The 22,352-nt window shown below is 37.1% G+C and overlaps 1 protein-coding gene across 1 annotated transcript in view; it reads right to left on the bottom strand.

Annotated features, from left to right (window-relative positions):
- gnal (guanine nucleotide binding protein (G protein), alpha activating activity polypeptide, olfactory type) overlaps positions 1 to 22,352 on the bottom strand; it is a 238,373-nt gene that overhangs the window by 179,617 nt on the left and 36,404 nt on the right. Inside the window, exon 5 of the mRNA XM_079407004.1 lies at positions 13,873 to 13,970. Within this exon, the coding sequence (XP_079263130.1) occupies positions 13,873 to 13,970 (98 nt within the window). The remainder of the gene's footprint in view (positions 1 to 13,872; positions 13,971 to 22,352) is intronic.

Raw genomic sequence — 22,352 nt, 5'->3', positions numbered from 1 at the left:
AAATAAATACTGTCCGGCATAAAGCAGAGTGTAACAGTGTCACGAGTGCACAGCAGCAGAGTAACGTTAGTTTCATTCTGAGTGAAAACAGGGCGGAAAAGCTGGGAGGTTTTAAAGGAGTGCTGAGGGAATTATACAAATGAATATATCCGTGAATTAATTATATGAATGTACCTCTGAAGGATCTGACTGTCTTCAGAAACGATTCGATGGCATTTTGTTTTCATCTTAGCTCCATGTAATACCTAAAGGAAGTGTTCTTAAACACAATACTGCTTTGTTCGCGGGAATCAGCTCTAATTCAGCTTTTCCGTATAAAGCGCCACCTGCTGTCAGAGAGTGGATTTACAGACACTTATTTACATTCAGTCTGTGTGCAGTTTCTGCCTGGCCAAAAAACGGACTAAATTTGCATGACCTGCTGTAAATTTTGACCGGTTGATGAAAAACAAGCTTATGTGGATTCTACACATTTAAACAATTCAGATAAGCTATATAGAATTATTTATGGAGCAGATAAGTGGATAGAGAGTTGGACTTGTAACCTGAAGGTTGTGGGTTCGAGTCTCAGGTCCAGCAGGGATTGTAGGTGGGGGGAGTGAATAACCAACACTCTCTGCACCCTCAATACCACGACTGAGGTGAGACCCTTGAGCAAGGCACCGAACCCCCAACTGCTCCCCGGGCGCCACAGCATTAGCTGCCCACTGCTCTGGGTGTGTGTTCACTACTGAGTGTACACTTGATGGGTTAAATGCAGAGCACAAATTCAGCGTATGGGTCACCATACATGGCCACACACCACTTCCCCCCTCCCCTTCCCCTTATTAATCAATTATCATTTTGACTTAACTCTTTTCTTTAAAGGCTGAAATGTGAGGTTTACCTTTATATGAAACTTTTTCAAAGCTTTATTTGAACATTTACATTATTTATTTGAGCATGCTAAGTTGTCATTTACTGGTAATGTTATTGTTTTAGTGATTATGCAAACAAAAAGTTATTTTAATTGCTGTTTGTTGATTTAAGTATAAAACTTGGTGAAGTGATTTATGTATCGGTACTTTTTGAACATCTCCAGCTCATTTTAACAATACCGTGATAATACTGATAACCGTGATAATTTTGGTCACTATAATGTGATGAGAAATTTTCATACCGTTACATCCCTAGTGTGCGGTGGTGTTCTGAAATGAAGAGGCAAAGTCCTCAGTTTTTTTTTTTTTTTTTTTTAATCAAATGTAAATTCATGTACCAGTCACATTTTCTTGGATAAATAAACATTACTGATCACTAGCAGAAAAAAAAAAATCTATTTAATATTTTTACATTAACAATGTAACCAATATTCTATTTATTAAAGCCAGGTAAAAATCTCATCAAGTCTCATCTTATATCTTTAACAGGTTCTCAAGATTCAAGATTTTTATTCGTCACATACACATTATACAGAGTATAACCAGCAGTGAAATGTAAGTAAATTCTATTATTATTATTATTATTATTATTATTATGTAGAACCTGGGGCCTGTTCCATAAAACAAGTTTACCAAATAAGCCAGGCTTATTTCAGTAATTCTGACTTATTTTCACTTGATTTGGTTTCTGAAAGCAAAATTACCATAGCTCAAGCTCAGTCACTGTGGCAACTTATGCTGGCAAACTAACCTGGTCCGGAGCAGGCTAACTGTCAGGCTAAGCTGAGCTCCTCTAACTCTGACCAATAGGAACGCATCGATATTACCACTGACTCTCTCACATACAGTCAGTTGAATTTATTATCGGTCCAAAAATAAAAGTATACAGAAAATACACCTTAAATAATCAAATAAATAAAAAATAGGCTATAACCAACTGTATTTAATGTATTGTGCCCAAAATGTAGGCGAATGACATTTTAACATAGTTGCTACTTGTGCATTCAGTTGATCAGAAGCCATGCAGCCTTTCTCTTTGAATTTATGACAGCTGTACCTTTTATGGTTATTAGAACATTAAAACATTACAATCTAAAATGGCTCTTTAAAGCATTAAAGCATAAAAACACAATCAAAAGTTAAAATCACTGAATTAAAAATGTAAATTTATAATAGAAATCAGAGTACATTTTAACTGATAAGAGGAACACACATTTAACTCATTTGAGCTAGTGATTAACAGTTGCTGCTATCATAAAAATACACTTATATGTAGGAAATTAAAATTCTATGTGTCACATTTAGTCCAACAACAAATATTTTAGCAGAATGTATATTTTATTCAGAATTCTTGCGCTAGTATTCTATTCTGCTCTGTCTGTGTAGCGCGCATGCGCGCCGCAGCGCTCGTTCTCTCGCATAAGCCTCGCCCACTCCTGACAGCTAAATGGATATATTTGCATGGCTTTCTGACATTTACAGATGTAAAAAATATACCTGGGATGTTGTTTCAAGTCAGGTTTTGGACTTTAATCCCCGCTTTTCTTAGCGTCTTTTATGGAACAGCCCCCTGGTCGGAACAAGAACACACACACACCTAATTTCAAGACGGCACATTCCTGAACAGGAATCAAAGCCCCACTCCCAGCATGTGACTGGCTGGCCGATCTCCTGCCCTGAATCTTCTTATCTCAGGAGACCTCTAAAAACCATGATATATTTGACAAGAACATCTGGATATCTTTAAAGGTGCCATAGAATTAAAAACTGTCTTTACCCTGGCATATTTAAATAATAACAGTTCTGTACATGGAAATGACATACAGTGAGCCTCAAACACCATAGTTTTCTCCTTCATATGTAAATCTCGTGATTAAAAAAGACCACTGAAAAACAGGCGAATCAGAACATGACACCGACTGTGACGCAACAGTCGGGATCACTACGCCCCCAACATTTGCATAAACCCGCCCTTGTTCTAAGCTGGTGTTATGGATCAACTGGGGATCGTGTTAACTGGGGGTGTGCGCGTGCACGCTAATATGTTTACCTGGATTTCCAGCACGGCGACAGATTCGTCACTGCGATATTCCACGGGTCATAGATTAAAAAACGTTTTTCATCGGTTGTATACATTGGCATCAAGCATAATAAAGCGTTTTGATTCCGCGGTGTCTGTGCCTGTGTATGTCACGCGGTTTTAGGGAAGTTTACCATGCTCCAATGTCACGCTCACAACCACGCCCACTTTAACATGGGACATTTGTTTCAATGGATGATCAAACTCTACCACGAGCTGAAGTAAAAATGTATTGAAAAATTGCAAAGTCCTTTAATTTTTTTTATTGACAAGCCTGTTCATTGAGTTTACTATTGATCTTAATCAAATTGTTTATTTTCTGAATGATTATAGATGGGGGGGGGGGGGGTGATGAAGAAAAATAAAACAGAGATGTCTTTCACTGAACATGTAGAGAACACTTTGTCTAAAGTTAATTCTAAGTTCATAACTCCTGCTTGGGTCATTCCACCAGATGGGAACAGTTAATGAAAAAGTCTGTGAAAGTGTTTTTGTGTGTCTTTGGGAGGTAAATATATATAGAAATATATATAACTTTGAATTATGCCAGTTATCTTCATTTCAGTGGTAACAAACTCACTAACATTCAGATTCAGCCTTTCTGAAGATTTTAGATGACCCTAACACCTGTGAAGAGATAACCCCTGCAAAAAACTTATGATCCCAACTCCGAATCAACATACAAAACTGCAAAATTATCCTTATATTGTAATCATTATGATCACAATCATTACCTAAACATGTTTGTGCTTAACTGAATGATGTTCACTACCCAGATCCAGCCAGTTTCCAGTCCAGATGGTGGATCAGCTCCTAGAAGACCACAACATCTCTGAATGTCAGTGGAGACCATGTCAAGTAGATGTGCCCTACAGACAGATCCCCTGCGAAGACCTCTTCACCTCGACAGTCATCAGCACAACTAAACTGAGCATTGAATCAACGATGACCTGACTTTAACTGATAAACTGACTGTTTACTATTGTCCTCATATTAGACCTACTTTACAGCTGAATTGAACTTTCTTTGCATTGACACACTATGTCAGTATTTAACACTGTTAAGCTCCTTTGACACAATCTTTATTGTATAAAGTGCTGTATAAATAAAGGTGACCTCACTTGACTTGACAGACCTCTATTATAAAATTGTACATTTCTGCAATATGGACATTACATCGACAGTCATTTCTAACATAGCAGACTTCTCTTCATACTAAAAAAAGAAAAAAAAAGAAAAAGCATTTTATGTAAAGCTGCTTTGCAGCTATATATTATTAAAAGTGTTTGTGTGTGTGTGTGATTTTGCTTCAACACCCATGTATATACGTTTTAGGGGTCGATGTTTTTCAGGGCTGATGTCGATACCGATTATTACAGACCAAGTAGACCGATAACCGATATATTGAACCGATATATATGTCTGGTGTAAAAATGAAAATGAATGTCAAAATTAAGAATAACAAGGGCTCTGACAAAAACGGCCTTCCCTAGTGTTGGTTGCACTTCTTACTCTTGTCTTCCCCCATGCATCCATCTACAATAAGGGTAATATATAAAGAGAGAGTTAAAAGTGGGGCCACTGTATGCTTCATGATTAAGCCTATGAATACTAAATACTACAGCTAAACAGCTTGGGGAAATGTAAGTATTTGGCTTCAATAATGTACATGTTAGAAATGTATGTGTAATAGCATAACCTCTCAAAATTCTTCATTAATTATTTTCGGTTGACTAAATCATAACCTACAAGAGGTGACTATTCAATTCATCATCTAATGCACATCAATTGATTAATTTAAAAAGCGCAATGTATATAATACGTGTAAATAATTTAATTGTCTTCATAGCTCCATTGTAGAAGTTGTGAAGAAGACCGCAACTATTTTAATGAAACTATAACACTAATAGCCTGTTATAGGCTCACTTGGTTCAATAGCCTATTGAAATGTCCCAATTTCCGTCATCATAATCTTGGCCTATGTGACAGTAACTTAATCTTGGCCTATGTGACAGTATCTTAATCTTGGCCTATGTGACAGTAATTTCCATTAGTTTTCATTTACAGAGCAGTGCAAATTAAGGCATAAAACATTAATTTAATTTATATTTTAATCAAATGAGAGTTGAACTCTATTTTTTGCTAAACAAATGTGTTTACTATTAAAATTAAAACATGGAAGAAATAGCGTATTGTGTGATTGTTCTTTTAAACAAAAGTTGTAATAATTGTAGTAGCATTAGTAAATAAACCGAACTTTTATTTTGACGGGTTGCCTTGAGGACCTCTTAAGTTTCTGTAGCCTATGATATGACGATCGTTTTACTCAAACGAAACAGTCAAATGCTCATGAAGTAACTCTCAGAGCAGTTCTGGGGATGATGTTCATGTATTTATGTCCTCATTTAGTGACATGGCAGATGCGGAAAACACCGCGAGCGTCGCGCACTTCAGAGTGTGTGTGTGTGTGTGTGTCAAAACCGCGCGTCTGTGCCTTTCACATATACAGAGACATGCCGAACATGCAGAATTCATATTTAAATAGTCTTTTTGCAGCTTAATGTTTACAGATAGTCCATATCATGAGTCGATTTAAGTGTACTGACCTACTTTTGATTAATGCATCCAAACGTTGACTAATTCCGTGACTCCGCGTTATACAGTAAATGCTATTTATATGACTGGATTCCGCGATTCCCCCTGCGTTTCCCCCATCTCGGAAACCATAAATAGATAAAATTGAGGTTTTTACAACTTCAGTGTAGTGGATTGTAATTTATTGCAACTTGTGCAAGGTCTGCTGCTGCCTTTGAGAGATAACTGATGCGTGAAGCAGCACCAGTTAGCAAGCGCTTTCCGTGTGAGAGCGCCTTTAGTCTTCCACGTTGATTGGTCGGACTCCTGACTCTCAACAAATCAGATGCGCGGTGGGCGGAGACTGCTCTAGGCCACAGAGTGGTGAGTTCCGACAGGCTGCATCAGAGCCAAATAGCGCGTTTCAAAATTAAATAATTTTATCGGCACATCGGTTTTGAAAATGACCGATGCCGATTATCATAAAAATGCTTAATATCGGTGCCAATAATCGGCCAGGTCGATAATCGGTCGACCCCTAATACGTTTGTTGAACATTCCCTATTCAGAATAATTCACTGCATCTTATCTGTGTCACCAACTCAAAATTATATGCATAATGCAAAACTATAGCTTGTTTATCACTCATTCTTTAGCAAAATATAAAAAAAGAAAGAAAATTAAATGCTTGACTTTCCTTTGACCACAGCAATATTGCTGCTCAAATTCATTTACACAAATTAAGTAATATTTTTGAACAACTGCCTACACACGCGTTGCAAAGAAACAAAGTAACACCTTATTTAATGCATTTCCAGTTGTCATAAAAAAAAAAAAAATTATATATATATATATAGAAACGAATGCAAGTTAGTCTAAACAAATTAATCTGGGCGTGGTCTGGGACGCAACTTGAAAACGCATTAAAACTTCCCTTAAACCGCGTCAGATACATTGGAATATGGACAGGGGAACAACAGAGTGCAATAATGATACAAACATTCACAAATAATGTGGAAAGCTTTGAAATAAATCTGTTCCGTTTAAAATTCCCTGTGACGAATCTGTAGAGGTCCAACATCTGCCGGAATCTCGGGTAAAACTATTAGCGTGCACGCGCATGTCCCCAGTTAACACGATCCCCAGTTGATCCATAACACCGGCCGAACCATCAGAAGCTCTGCAGGTATTGTAAATAAACAAGCACGGACAACAGCGAAAATAACTAAATAAATTTTATGTTCCAGGCCGTGCAGGGGGTGTGAAGTGCAGGGATGGGTTGGTGTCTGTTCAGAAAGGCACAGAAAGTAAATAACGCGAGCCACTAAAGGGACATGGTTAGCTCCTTGCTAGCGGTAGCCTGTTACAGTACATACGATTTCACTCTCAGTAAGTAGAGATGAGGATGATGGCGAATGACTTACAGATCCTGAGCACCACTGACAAGCATCTGATCTTGTGAAATGCGTGGTAAGTACTGTTGCTCCATAATGTAAACATAGTTTTTGTGATCGCGTCTCTTGAAAGTGAAACTATAACGCGATCGATGGATCGTTCAAAAGCAGTTTCAATGCCTCGCATATTAATAACGGCTCCCTGATGCCCGCGTTTTATATACAGTATAATTACCCGACGATATAACTGCGACAGAAAGTATTTAAATATATATTTTCCTCCCTGTGCTTCCTTCTTGCTGATGAGCCGTACTGTGAAACAGCCAATCAGAGCAGAGCTCATTATTATTCATGACCCTGCCAAATAAGCCAATAACAGACCGTTTCATTCTAGGGAGAAATCCTAGGGTTGTAAATGGACATGTAAAATCGTTTCTGGAGATTTTTTGCCCTTACTTAAGCCACATACCTTCTGTGTAGATATCAGAGAACAATTTAAAATACTGTATCAATGCATTCTATGGCACCTTTAAAGAACAGCACCGTCAATGTTCACGATCGGTTTACTATAAATAAAGTCGAACAGGGCAAAGACCTTGTCATTTGGAGAAACTCCGGCACAAACCCTCCCTGATTCCCTGACCATTAACGCAGTAATTCAATTAAGTTATCTGCAGGGAAGACGGTTTTACAGCCGACGTCCGAACTAAGCAAAACACCAGATCTCCACGAAAGTGACCTTCCCGCGACCTCGCGTTTCTCTTGAAAAGAGGAATGCGCCTTTTTGCTCTCTAACAGACACAAGAGACGCAATGCTTCGCTCAAGTATTTTAAAAGGGACAAATTATACTAGTTTCTGCTATTGAAGCGATATACTCGAAAACAATATATACAATATATTTACAACATATATTAAGGTTGCTTTCATGTCATTTATAAGCTTGCTGTGTTATTGGAACTTATGGTATTGTTGTAATCTTTTGATGTATAATTTCCCTGATCAATATTTGTTCAGTTTCACATCCGTGGTGTGATTATTTAGAATTAAGGATTGTTTCATCTATGGCTTAACAGCGTAATGGACACAATTGATATATGTACTTTGGTTATGCAAAAATACTTGGTGTTTGATTCGTTATGAAAGCTGATTTCATTAGCAGTAATCTGGTGTGGATGAAAATTGTCTGTTCTCATCAATGTATGATTACAATACGAATAGAAATCTGCTGTCAATAATTTCTTCATGTGATAAAATAACTGAACAATATAATGTATGTACGGAAAGAAGCTGTGCAGGGCGGGGCTCCGCCCCACAGGAAGAATCCGATTGGGTCAGTCGCCCGTGGGTGGATCCCAAATCAGCCCGTTAAAGACAGATACCCAACTGTGTGTCTCAGTTGGTTGGGAAGAAAAGTTTTAAGCTCAAGCTTAAGCTCAGCTCGCTCGTTGCTCTCTGCTTGCTCGGCACTTTCAGTCATTTAACATCATGATCAAGCAGTGAACAGAGATCAAGACTCAAACTTCCAAATAAACTAACATCTACAGCCTCAGAAACTGAAACCAATTTCCTGGGAGCGTCATCAAGTCAGAACGAAGCCAACCAAGCACTGAAGAGTATTCTCGTGATGACGACCTACCAAGCCGTCAATCCGCGCACGGCCTTTCCTGAACCGGGAAAGAACTGAACTCAACTGAAAGCAAGGAAAGTAAGACAATATTTCCTAAATTTGCTGGAAACTGGTTGTATTCATCGCTAAGAGTAAAAATAGAAGAGTTCCATGCGTGTGATTTCCCTCAGGTTGAAGTTAGAGCATTCTTGAAAACGAGCATTAGAACCTAAAATTCTCTTCTGATCAAAACGATTCATTGCCTGCCATTTGTGTATCTGTTTGTGTATTTAAGTCTTCTGTTCGTGATTGTGTAGCTTAGTATCGTGTTAGAGTAGTGAAATAAACTTTGATTCTATTAAGAAATGTCATGTCTGTTACTATGTGATTTTTCAAGTCTGAAATTATTTGCCAAAGATCGCGTTTACCTACGCTCAAAATTTACCTATGCTAATTTTACCTAATGTCAACATTAACTTACCTAATGTTGGACATTTTGATTAATATCAATTAATCATAAATATCGACTCTTAAGAATGATTCCCTAAAAGCTAAAGTTATTACATTATTATTTCTTATCACTTTCAATTGCTGCTGGATAAGCAATAATTTGTATAATATTTTTCTATATATTCCTAATGACAATTTTATGATTGATTAATATACTACAAACACTTCATTGCCATTTTTATCACAGAATAAAGAGGAAAATATATTTAAAAGTTTCTAAAGGCTACTGTAATAAATTAGCACTGCATTATTCATATACTTTATTTATTACCTGGAGATGACTTCGTAAAACACATTAAAAAACAAAAACATATATTGTCGCAATCATCTTCACGTTTCACCAGTCAAAATGTTTCTGCTTATTATTCATCTTAGCTACAGCGATAACCGGATGCCTTTGTCCATATTAAGGATTTCCTGGCACATCACAAGTCTCTATAAGGCTGTTTCGGACTTTCTGCACGAGAACGCCATACTCATACTTTGAGTATGAATGAATTCAACACCCATACTCCAACAGATCATGTTTTCATGCCATACTCCCACAGATCATGTTTTCATGCCATTTTAAGTCTTATTTTGATGCAACAAAGTGGTTATATCTTAGTGTGTTGTTCACTAACTTTTTTTAAATTAGTCTTCCCATTAACGCTATTATATTGTTTATTCAAACTGAATAATAATTTGGTGTTATGGAAACAACAGTTACCATGGTAAATACACAATACTGTTAATGAAACTTCTCCTGATTAACAGAATAGAGATCACACCAGCATGCAATTCCTTCCCAGCTAGTAGGCCTACTAGTTACATAATTTATTGGTACATGATCTCAATTTATCTCAATTTAACATAATGAAGTTGCACGCACTTACTTTAATTTGAGCTTTATTTATAATGAAATTATATACAGTGTGTGATGCCACATTAGCGCGTGCAATTGAAAAGTACACGCAATGAGCACAGTATTGGCTGACAGGACAGGCAAGTTCGTTTTTCTGAGGTGAGAGAGACTTTTATTTTGTAAAAAGATGCGAAAATAATGTTAGAAATAGAAAAATGACAGTGACATAAGCCCAGCAACATCTCATGTGACTGAATTCGGACAACATGTTTTTCTCTGGCACAGCCGACAGAAGAGTCAACTTCTGAGCCAGCTTTCACATAGACTACATGTTTCAAAACAAAACTCTCGCATTAGAAAAACATATGTTTGTTGTTGGTGCTTTTCCACTGCGTGGTACAACATGGCAGTTGCGTTTGTTCAAAAAAAAAAGTTGTATTCGATCCTTCGCTGGTTGGTTGTGCTGATTTAAATCTAGCGGGTCTGGTGTCTCGTGTCGCAAGTTCAATGATGCAGAAAGTGAAAATTCTCTCCGGACAATCAGTGATCAGCAGGGTTTACACGTCACATTTTGGTAACGGTACGGCTCGCTTGGAACTTAAGCCAAGGTGGTACTTGTCATGAGTCCGGGCTCGGCAGTTCTTCCCGTTTCCACCAGAGGTCACCATCTCCCTGCTGGACCCATGTTTGCTGGGTTCGTTGTGTCACGGGACGCCTCGGGAGTGGCGTGAAAAGATGTAGTCAGGGTCCAGATGCAGGTAAGGTGCTTTTAATAATAAATAAAAAGGCCAACACGGCACAAAAAAGCAAAACAGAAAAGGACTGGGATACAAACGGCAACAAAGTGCATGTATCCCAGACCAGACCCAACACTAGAAATACAAAACACATCAAATAACAACTAACGAACCCAGACAGAGTGGTGGGAGAGGGGAGACTATATAGTCTGTGGCAAATGGAGAACAGCTGGGAGTGTGAAGTGTACAGGTGTGTGTGATGTGGCAGGTGTATGTGATGTGGCAGGTGATCTGATTACGGGAGAGGAGTCCGGGAGGAAGGGAGATGGTGACCTCTGGTGGAAATGGGAAGAACTGCCGAGCCCGGACTCATGACAGTACTGAAAAAGGTACCAGGTTCCAGGTTCTGTACCCAATGGAAACCCCCCAAAAGTGAACCGTACCGAACCGTGCCGTACCATGCAGTGGAAAAGTGCCACTGTACACTCCACGACACACCAGTTAAAGAGCATATTGCAGGTAAATGTTTTTACAAAATGAATATAACCTTGTATGAAAATATCACATGAAAAGTGAATGCAAGATTTAAAATGTTTTATAAATTTTAAATTTAGTAGAAAAAGCCACAGTTTCATTGACAGTTTTCAAAAACCGCTTTTTAAAAAAAACATTGCATCATTTTACATCATGAGAGGGAGTTGTTTGCCAGGCTCTGCATTGGCAGAGTTGGTATTAATGTCACGAGAACCGATATTACGTACCAAGTCGGTATTTACATTTTAAAATCCTGCCGGTACTTGGTTTTCTTCAGTAGCTTAAGTACCAAAGGTAGCAACAAGCAAGGCTGCAATTCTTCCGGAACTGATGGGGGCAGGCAGAGCATATGCCTGAAAGTGTTTCAGTCGCTCCTCAAAGAAGAAAAAAATGCCTTCAAGCACACAGAAGAACTACACGTGGAAGACAGTGATGGTAAATGAAAAAGCACGATAGCACGAGCGCAGTGCATGATAACACACACATAACTATCTGACAGCTTACAGCTTGTTCATTCATTGTGTATACGTTCGCGGGTTATCCTTATTAATATTATTGGCTAATATTATTGTTTTAAATAATTGTTTTTTATGAATGGTTTTAAAAAATATTTTCGGCCTGCCAGTATGTCAGTGAATTTAAACTAATGCTTGCATTCAGAGTATAGGGGTGTGTGTGTGTGTATTAATTCAAGGACAAGTGCCACTAATGTTTTCAGTGTGGTTTTTGGTAGTTTTCGTATTTCAATATATCACAGGTTTCCTAACAAGAAAAATCGTGGTGCTCTTCCGTGCCTGGGTGCGTTTTGTGTAGGTGAAGAGATAGGACATCACTTCCGCATCTGCTTCAAAGATTACGGTGGTATATAGCGTTCACTTTAAATTGGAGGATTATCATCCCTGCTAAATGATGGAGTTCAATATGGGATGCCTAAGCAAGAACCAAGTGAGGCTCAGAGCTGGTGCGGTTCCTTCTGTGCACAAAGCACCTTCATCGGGTCTGCCGTCAGCCTGTGGTTTGGTCATCAGTTGCGTAACTTTGTTTTAAAAAGTGGGTGGGACAGGAGTGACTGTGTATGTGTGGGTTAATGTATGGACATAAAACTTATTTTTCTTTCATACATTAGGCTATACTAAAATGTATTATAAGGCCGAGATTCTTTCCATCAGTGATACATAGATACGCAATTAACGTTCATATGAATTAACAGTTTAGCGGTAGCATTTTTGTCGTATTTTGGCATGTCAGAGGTTTTGGGTTCTAATCTGCCCTCGTATGTTTTTTTTAACAAAGACGTTCATCAGTGATCCTATATCAAGAACAGGGACAAGTATGTATTTTGTTTTGTGATTTAACCGGAAGGAATAGATAGTCTCCACAACATCATTAAGTGATAGATTGAAGCTCTGAAGACTGTGCACGAGCCACAAGAGAACGTTCTGCCACTAATAACATTACCAGCGCCAGATCGCATCATATTTAACAGAAATGAATGTCAGGGGACCACCTGACAATTTCCACATTTATAATTTCCTAAGTGTCTGAACTGTCATTGAGATCCATTGCTTTCCTGTTGTTTAAAATGACCTCGCTCCATCCCATTACGTCACATTTGGGTTTTTTCAGATGCAGAAGTACAATTTTCTCACAGAAAGGACTCAGTAACATTAATAAGTATATAAAATCTAGTTCCTACATAATTTTTCTATACATTGAATTTGTATAATTTGTATTTGGCACCACTAATTGTTGAGGGTGTATTATTATTATTATTATGTAAAAAAACAAAAAACTGAATTTGATAAACAATAAAACAGAATTTGATGAAAAAAAAAAACATCATAGGGCCCTTAAATGTAATTATTGTTAAACCTTTAATGGTGTTTTGATGAATGTTTTTTGATTTACTCAAATTTAATTTAGCCATTACATTTAAAAAAAAAAAAAAAAAACAGAATCCAGAGAATTTTAAATGGGAAAAAAGAAAAACAGAATGCAGAAAAATGATTACTTGGACTGTTAATACTTGGATTGAGCTTTAAAACACAAATGAAAAAAAAAAATGAAATGGAAAAACTCTCAAAGAATTCAGGGAGAAATATTTGTAAAAGTTAAATATATGCACGACTCATGATAAGAGATGGTAGAAGGAGAAATGAGCCATAAAATTTATTTTTTTGTTGTTGTTAAGTTTCCAAGACAAAAATCTGTTCAATTATTACCAAAGCAAATCAGTAGTACAGGAATTGATAGAGAAATGTCTAGAGGAGGGGTCCAACCCTGCAGGAAGGTAACTCTCCAGGAGCAGAGTTGGAGACCCATGGTCAAGAGAGAAATTTTAGAAATGTCAAGTCAATAACATCTATTTCTTAGAGTATTCCTTCCTCATTCTCATACAGATTATTATACTGAGTAATGACCTGCATAGGAATCCAAATGCTCAAAACCTGAAATGAAGACAAAGACACTTAAGACACGACACTGCATCTGTGGGTCACACAAGTAAACAAATCCACTCTGCACTATCCAATAGGTTGTGCTGCACAAGGGTTCAGTAGCAACTCTCAGACAAGAAACCTTCACTCAGCAAATATGATAGATGATCAGGAGACACGCTGTGAGAGATGACAGCACTACTGTGGGAGTAAAGCTGACACATATTAACAGATACTCACTACTGTGCGCAGTCGATTAGCTGATACTCGTTTGAGCGCTCGAAACAGGCCTTCACCCCCTCATCATCCCACAGATGCTTTGCATGCTCAAAAAACTCCTGTAAAAACACAAATAACATACAATATAGAGTTAGCATCTATTCATGAGACACAATAATATAAAAAAAGAGGGAAAAAATGCACTTTGCTTAAAAAACAATCACAATTATAACAACAAAACACATTTGACACTAACAATCAAAGAAAGAAAAAAAACATTTCACAGCAGATTGTTGTGATTACCCTAGTGAAAAAATAGTATACTTAAGTACAATTTATTTGTATGTACTTTAGTATAACTAAATATATCTGTGGCACACTAAAAATATATATACTTAAAGTCTGCTAAATTGGAACAACTAATTTTGTACTAAATGCATTTTAGTTGTGCAAAAGCAGTGATGCAGTTCAACTAAAATTGTATTAAATATACTTGTTTGTGCTAAAGTGGAACTATTCCAAGTATAATTAAGTACTCTTTAAATACCCACTCTTTTATTTAATTTTTGAAATTCAGAATGAATTCTGCATAAACTTCAAATGTATTTTGGTGACATTACAATTGCAATTAGATTACACTGTAAGAGTGTTGAACATACATTAATATTATACTAATAACAAACTGAGGTCATACTATCCCTTACTTTTAGTGACTTTAAAAATGCATTGCAATGGCATTCCAAGTAAACTTGAAGTGTACTAATGGTACAATTACTGTGTGCATATACAAGACATACAAGATGGTGCCGCAGATGGCAGCTACTGTGCATTGCTCTTCAGTGTTTGTACTGTTTTTGTTTGTTTTTCCTGTTTTTTGTTACTCAAATACAATCAGTTTTACCAGGGATGACCTGCTGAACATTCGGCAGAACACAGCACAAAATCTTTTACCGGATTTTGACTACTCGGCCGCTTTGCTGGACATTGTAGTTGGCGGAGCCATAGCTCTGGTCAAACGCTTCAGGAGGACGCGCAGACGGGGGAAGCGAGCCGGCGCGCTCGTGAAGCTGCGTCAGCTGGATTTCGAATGCCGTTGACTAGCATCCATCTGGCGAATCTCCGCTCTCTTCCCAATAAAACGGATGAACTCCTCCTGCTCTCCCGGACAAACAAGGATTTTTCTAACTCTGCTGCTCTGTGTTTCACGGAAACCTGGCTAAATGGTGACATACCGGACAGCATACTACTTCAGCCTAATTTCCAGCTGATCAGAGCAGATCGGGACGTGGAATCAACGGGGAAATCGCGCGGCGGCGGGACGTGCTTTTATATCAATGAGAGGTGGTGTACAGATGTAACTGTGCTAAAGAAGATGTGCTGTTTAGATCTACAAATGCTCTTCATTAACTGCAAGCCGTTCTATTCACAGCGGGGGTTCTGCTGGTTCATTCTTGTGAGTGTCTACATTCCATCGCAAGCGCACGCGAGCTCAGCTTTACAGAAACTCGCTGATCTGATCACAGACACAGAACAACAACACCCGGACTCTGTTTTAATCATTCTCGGGGACTTTAATAAAGAAAATCTCTCCCGCACACTGCCAAAATACAGACAGCATATTACATGTCCCACCAGAGAGAGTAATATACTGGTTCACTGTTACACAATGATAAAGGACGCATATCACTCTGTCCCATGGGCAGCTTTAGGACTCTGATCACTGTTTGGTTCATCTTATTCCGTCCTACAGGCAGAAACTTAAATCTGCAAAACCTGTATTAAGACCTGTTCTAATGAAACAGAGCGGGATTTACAAGCCTGTTTCTCTCTCACTGATTGGACTGTTTTTGAAAATGCTGCCACCGATCTGGACGAGCACACAGAGACTGTAACATCATATATCAGTTTCTGTGAGGAAATGTGCATCCTACCAGGACTCATTTAACCTACAACAATGACAAACCATGGTTCACTGCAAAACTCAGACAGCTCCGTCAGGCCAAAGAAGATGCTTACAGAAAGGGGGATAAAGTCTTGTATAAACAGGCCAAATACACACTGGAAAAGGAGATCAGAGTGGCAAAGAGTAATTATTCTGACAAGCTAAGGAACAAATTCTCTTCCAGTGAACCTGCTTCAGTGTGGAAAGGTATGAAGGATATCACCAGTTACAAGTCACCATCCCCCAGCGCTCTGGAGAATCAACAACTGGCAGACGATTTGAATGACTTTTACTGTAGGTTTGAAAAAACAACCCACACCCGCCCTGAACACCTCTCCACACAACCATTAACACCCCCAGCAACCCCCCCCCCCACACCTACAATTCAAATCCGTGTAGATGACGTATGCCAGGTCTTCAGAAAGAACAAAAGAAGGAAAGCACCAGGCCCAGACAGTGTGTCACCAGCCTGCCTAAAAACCTGTGCTGATCAGCTGGCCCCCATTTTCACACAGATCTTCAACAGATCACTGGAGCTGTGCGAAGTCCCCTCATGCTTCAAACGCTCTACCATCATCCCCGTCCCAAAGAAACCCAAAATTACTGGACTTAATAACTACAGACCCCTGTGGCTCTGACGTCTGTGGCCATGAAATCATTAGACAGACACGTTTTGGCTTACAATCACATTGACTCTATTGTGAAAAAGGCCCAGCAGAGGCTGTACTTCCTTCGCCAGCTGAGGAAGTTCAACCTGCCACAGGACTTGCTGAAACCGTTCTACTCTGCCATCATTGAATCAGTCCTCTGCACTTCAATAACTGTCTGGTTCAGCTCAGCTATCAAATCTGACCTCCGAAGACTACGGAGAGTAGTCTGGACTGCTGAGCGAATCATTGGTACAACCCTCCCCACTCTCCACGAACTGTACTTATCCAGAATGAGCAAAAGGGCTGGTAAAATCACTCTGGACCCCTCACATCCAGCACACTCCCTCTTTGAACTGTTACCGTCTGGTCGATGCTACAGAGCTCTGAGAACCAGAACGACCAGACAGAGAAACAGTTTCTTCCCTCAGGCAATCCATCTCATGAACACTTGACAATAAAACGCGTTACACACAACTCTATTATTTATTCACCACACTTGCTTACTTTATCTAATTTTTTTCATTTCAAATTTGCACATATCAGACCTGTACACATAATTGTCTATATTATATATTGTGTTTTTTGCCGTTTTGTACATTGCCTATTTGGATATTTGTATTATTCTTTATTATCGGTTTCCTGTCCTGTTGCTGTCTCTCTGTTGCACTGTGGAGCTTCTGTCACTAAAACAAATTCCTTGTACTGTATGTGTAAACATACTTGGCCAATAAAGCTCATTCTGATTCTGATTCATTCTGCTTTTAATGCAATAAATTAACCTTTATAAATAATGGCACAGCTTAAGAAACTGCCATTTATTAACACCCCCAGCATACCTGCCAACTCAATTATCCAGAGAACATCAGTGGAAAATTGGACACAAACATTTGGACATTTGGACTAAAAGAATCACTGCGGACTGGATTCGAACCCCGGTCGCTACCACACACGTGCACTCGCTTTACCAGATGCGCCACCAAAGCAGACGTGTGCTGTGATAAACTACAGTTACTATGTAGTCTTTCTATACTGTTACAAATACTAAGTAAACTGTTTTTTTTCCATCAATGACAGCACAAATTATATGGACTTAAAGACTGCAAATCGCCGAAAAGTCTTAATAGGTGCAGTAAGCGGTGCATGGACATAAACGGCCTGTATAGAACATGAAAGTGTGTTAAACTTGAAGCTGTTAAAGTCATCGGGCACAACATTAAATATGATCTGCAGAATGTTTTGTTTCCCTTTTACCTGACATGATCAGTCATTAATGCTGCAGGAAACAATTGGACAAACCGGCATGACATTAGTTTTATTCTTGTACATGCACTAAAACACATAGTTCCGTTAGTTGGTGGAAGAATGTAAACGTACTGCTTATGTTTCAGTGCATACAGAAGGAATAAAACCATCTGCACCCTTCAACTCTCAATGCACTGCACAAATGTTAATGTAAAATGCAATGAAATGCTTTTTGCGGTTTTAAGGTCTCAGTACGCTGCGGATTTATGCGTGACAAATTAATTACTACATTTTGTTACTTTTTATGTAGTTAACGTCTCTGAATTTATTTCACATTTTAACTTTTTGTTTAGTTTTGAGGGCTAATCAGGATTATTTTAATAATTCGTTTAACAATTCAAAATATTTTGACAGCCCAGAGAGCTGCAGTCCACATTTCAAGTGCAATGTTGTCATTGTTCATACGGGACATTCATTAAATGGTTCATTAAAGAAGCATTAATGGAAAAAAGTGTGTTTGTACAGGTGCATTGGAGTGTATTGGGAATATACTAAAGTAATAAACCTTCTGATCTCAAATTTCAAATCCATTTCAAATCCATGACTAGCTATATGTTGTTTACATATCTTTACTTTCTATATGTGACCCTGGACCACAAAACCAGTCATAAGGGTCAGTTTTTTTTTTTTATACATCATACTTTGTTTTACACATTTATACATCATCTGAAAGCTGAATAAGATTTCCATTTATGTATGGTTTGTTAGGATAGGGTAATATTTGGCCGAGATACAACTATTTGAAATTCTGGAATCTGAGGGTGCACAAAAATCAAAATATTGAGAAAATCACCTTTAAAGTTGTCCAAATTAAGTTCTTAATGCATTTTACTAATCAAAATTAAGTTTATATAAGAGGGCTCACGTGACTCTTTCATGAGCCAAGATGACATTAGCTGAGCTCCGTGTATGTACCCTTACCAAAAAGTAGTATACTTCAAGTTTGTTTTAAAAGTATACTTAAGTAAAGTTCAAGTATATTTTTAAGTATACTTTATGTAGTAAGTATACATGTATCAGTGTACTAGTAGTATACTTGTAAGTGTACTATTTCAGTACTGCTTGGGACTAAATTGGCCCACATTCTAGTATATAAAAGTATACCAGTTGTAAACTTTGAGTACACAACTAGTTTACATCAATGTTTTTAGCTTGTACTGCAACTATACTAAAAGTGAACTTATAGGTACACTGTAAAAAATTTCAGACCTCCCCAACTCAAAATTTTCTAGTGACTGATTACATCTAAATTTTTCCATTGGCCCAACTGAATTTCTGCTAACGGAATTTTATCAATTGTGGCAACAGTCTGTTAACATTGGCTCAATGAGAAATAATATGTTGAGCCAATTGGGGAAAAAAAAGAAGTCTACCAAACCAAGTTATTGGCCCAATTAAATATTTTAAATAGTAGTAGCATACATTTTTTTGTTTTACCTAATTTAAAAATGTATATTGGTATAGTGCTAAAGCAACCTTACTGAATTGTTTATTCCCTGTGTTCCCAAAAGAAAAGGAAAAAAAAAAATTAAATGATGATAAACACTGCCACATTTTAATACTTTTAATGAAATATACAATATTGTGAAAATACCTTAAAATTACAAATACATTTAAATTTTCTACACGGTATACTTTACAAAATCATGCATTTTAATTCTCATAAGATACACAAAGTTGATGAATTGCACCTTATACAATAATACATTTACAAAAATTTTGAAAACACCATAAAATAGTAATAATTTAATAATTATCTGAGGTTACTTCAACCAGTGTTTAGGTTAATGTCACTGAATACCATTCTCACAAAAGGTACTCTGAGCTCATGAAACTGCATCTTAACCATTTAAACATTAAACATAAAATACATTCACATATTAAAAATTTCAAAAACACCAAATTTAAGTAATGGGGAGGTTACTTCACCCAGTGTTGAGAGTAATTTCACATGAACTCTACAATTCTCACAAGAGGTACTTTGAGCTCATGAAACGGCATCTTACCCTTCAAATGTTTGCCAAAAAAATAACTCATAAGAGGTACTTTGAGGTTAAAATTGTCATTAATTACCCTCATGTCGTTCCACATCAATCGTTTCATCAAACAAATTTAATCATCGGATTTCATCAAAAATATCTTAATTTGTTTCCTGAAGATGAACAAAGGTCTTACGGGTTTGGAACAACATGAGGGTAAGTAATTAATGACAGAATTTTAATTTTTGGGTAAACCATCCCTTTAAATCCTTGTTGTACTCCAGCATGAGTGCATACAGTAATCCTAAATTGTCAAGCACCACCTCCTCTTCCAGGACAATGGAGACATTCAGCACACTTGACAGGGCCCTTGGAGTGCAACTGCTGCTCTTTCATTACAGTTGTGTGGTTCTCCAATGGCTCTGTAGTCTGTAAAAAAAATAATAATCTCAATTCTAAATCTAAATTAGAATTAGCAGCCTACATTACACAGAGCCATGGCACAGAGTCTCATGGCAGCTCTCAATAAAGCAACTCCTCACAAATTACATCTAAGAGCTAATAGTATTTGACACTAATATGGAATAAACATATATCCAATAAAAACTACTGTTAAATACTTTTCTACACCAAATGGTGCCTCGTGAGCTCAGACCTAGCAATGGAGGGTTACACTAATGGGAACAAAAAAAAATAGTTATAGCAGAAACGTATTCCTTGAGTCTCATACATTTCATATATTCATCATAAAGTGAGATAAAAAATAATTTAGTTCAATAAATAGTAACTTTAGGTAACAGAGATAGGGGTGTGCGATATTGACAAACATGATATCTAAATATTTTCTGGGGATTTTATCGATAATGATAATTAGACAATATTTTGCTGAGTGTGTTATTGTGCTGGTATATTAAGGACTACCGTGGACAGCTGACTTCATATTCTGTGTGGTCAGTTCACAGCAGTGATAGAAATTAATATTTTCCAATAAGTTTAAAATAGATTTTTACCTTTTATTTTTAGCTTTGTAAAACCATTTTTGTCTAAAAGTGTGTTTTTTTTTTTTTACACACTGTTTAATACAGAACATGAATGCATTTAACCTGCAGTTACACATGCAAAGTTTTGATATTTTAAACATAAAACGTTGAGTACTGATATTTACAATTATTTAAAAAAATTAAAAGATGCTATAAATGTGAAATTAAAACCACCAGTAGGTGACAGCAAGTCATTGTTAATAAGTGAGACATTGCTATTGAACCGAATCATTTAAATAGTTGATTGATTCATTCAGGAACGAAACGCAGCATGGTGCTCAGAGACGCAAAACAGTGCTGTGGCTGTGTTTGGAATTATTTTTGTTGGCGAAATAGAGCAAAAACAGGCAATACTGTGTCCCTTTAATATTAACATTGTTTATTGAACTGTTGTATAAAATCAATATCATATTTGTAATCGTGCTGCTTTTTGGAGGGAAAACGGCACTCTTCGTGTGATACTGATTATGAAATGACATAAATTACATTTTCTGCCCCCATATCATATGTGATCATTCTAAATGCATTTTAAAGACTGAATAATTCCGTTAAAAAAAGGCACTGTAAATGCGCACGCGCACTAGTCTAATCTTCATCACGTAACAATGTATTCGTGCACTCTTTAAATTAGGCGTGTTTTGTTTGGTTTTTGCGATATACATGATAAATGGCAAATCCCACATCGTTAAAACAACAATTACAATATCACAGAAAAATATATATCGCACACCCCTACCGAGAGATCAGTATGGGCTAAACTAGTTTATAAATGCCAACTTGACACCAGTAAAGGCGTGAATTCACTGTTATTCTGCAAAATACAATGTAGTATGTGAAACATGACTTAATAAATACAAAACTCAGTATACTCACCATAACTTTAATGATAGAAAATCCGTCTGTAAATGATGTTCTGTCGCCCTTCAACATCGGCTCCGCTCTCTCGCTCTCAGGAATTATTCACTACAGCAACGGTTTCTCTCAGGCGTCTGCGTACGCGTTTTTTGTTCAGCCAACACAGATTTTTCACTTCTGCTTGATAGATTGGCTGAGCACAATTTAATGTTCGGTGAATGTATATTTTTAATTTTAACTTCTGACTTTCAACTAAAATTACTACAAAGCATTTTTTTTGTTTGGGGACAATTATTGGGAAGCAATTTGTTGAGCCAATATTTAGTCACTTTCCACATTTTTCATAATGTATTTTTTTTTTTACAGTGTACACTGACAGTTTAAATACTTAATAGTAGCATTTTTAGTAAACTTTGAAGTATAGTCTCGGTAAACTACTAATTTAGTAGTTTTATACTGCAAGTATACTTGTAAGTTTAACTTTAAGTGAACTTTACATCATACTTTAAGTATACTACTATGTCCCTATTTAGGTATTAATTTGTATATATTTTGTTATGAATATCTGAACATACAAAACATCAAAAGAAAGAACAGGATATTTTTGTTTACAAGCAGATATGTTATTCTAGCTTCATGCATTCTTTTTTTAAACAGTTGAATGGGGTAAGTTTAATAAATAAATAAACAACATTTTCAACAAAAAGCTGAAAAAAACTATGAATTGGATTCA

Source organism: Barbus barbus, assembly GCF_936440315.1.
Source record: "Barbus barbus genome assembly, chromosome: 44".
Taxonomy (NCBI): Eukaryota; Metazoa; Chordata; class Actinopteri; order Cypriniformes; family Cyprinidae; genus Barbus; species Barbus barbus.
Note: the sequence above shows the minus strand (reverse complement) of the source record. Positions and strands in the feature narration are given on the sequence as shown.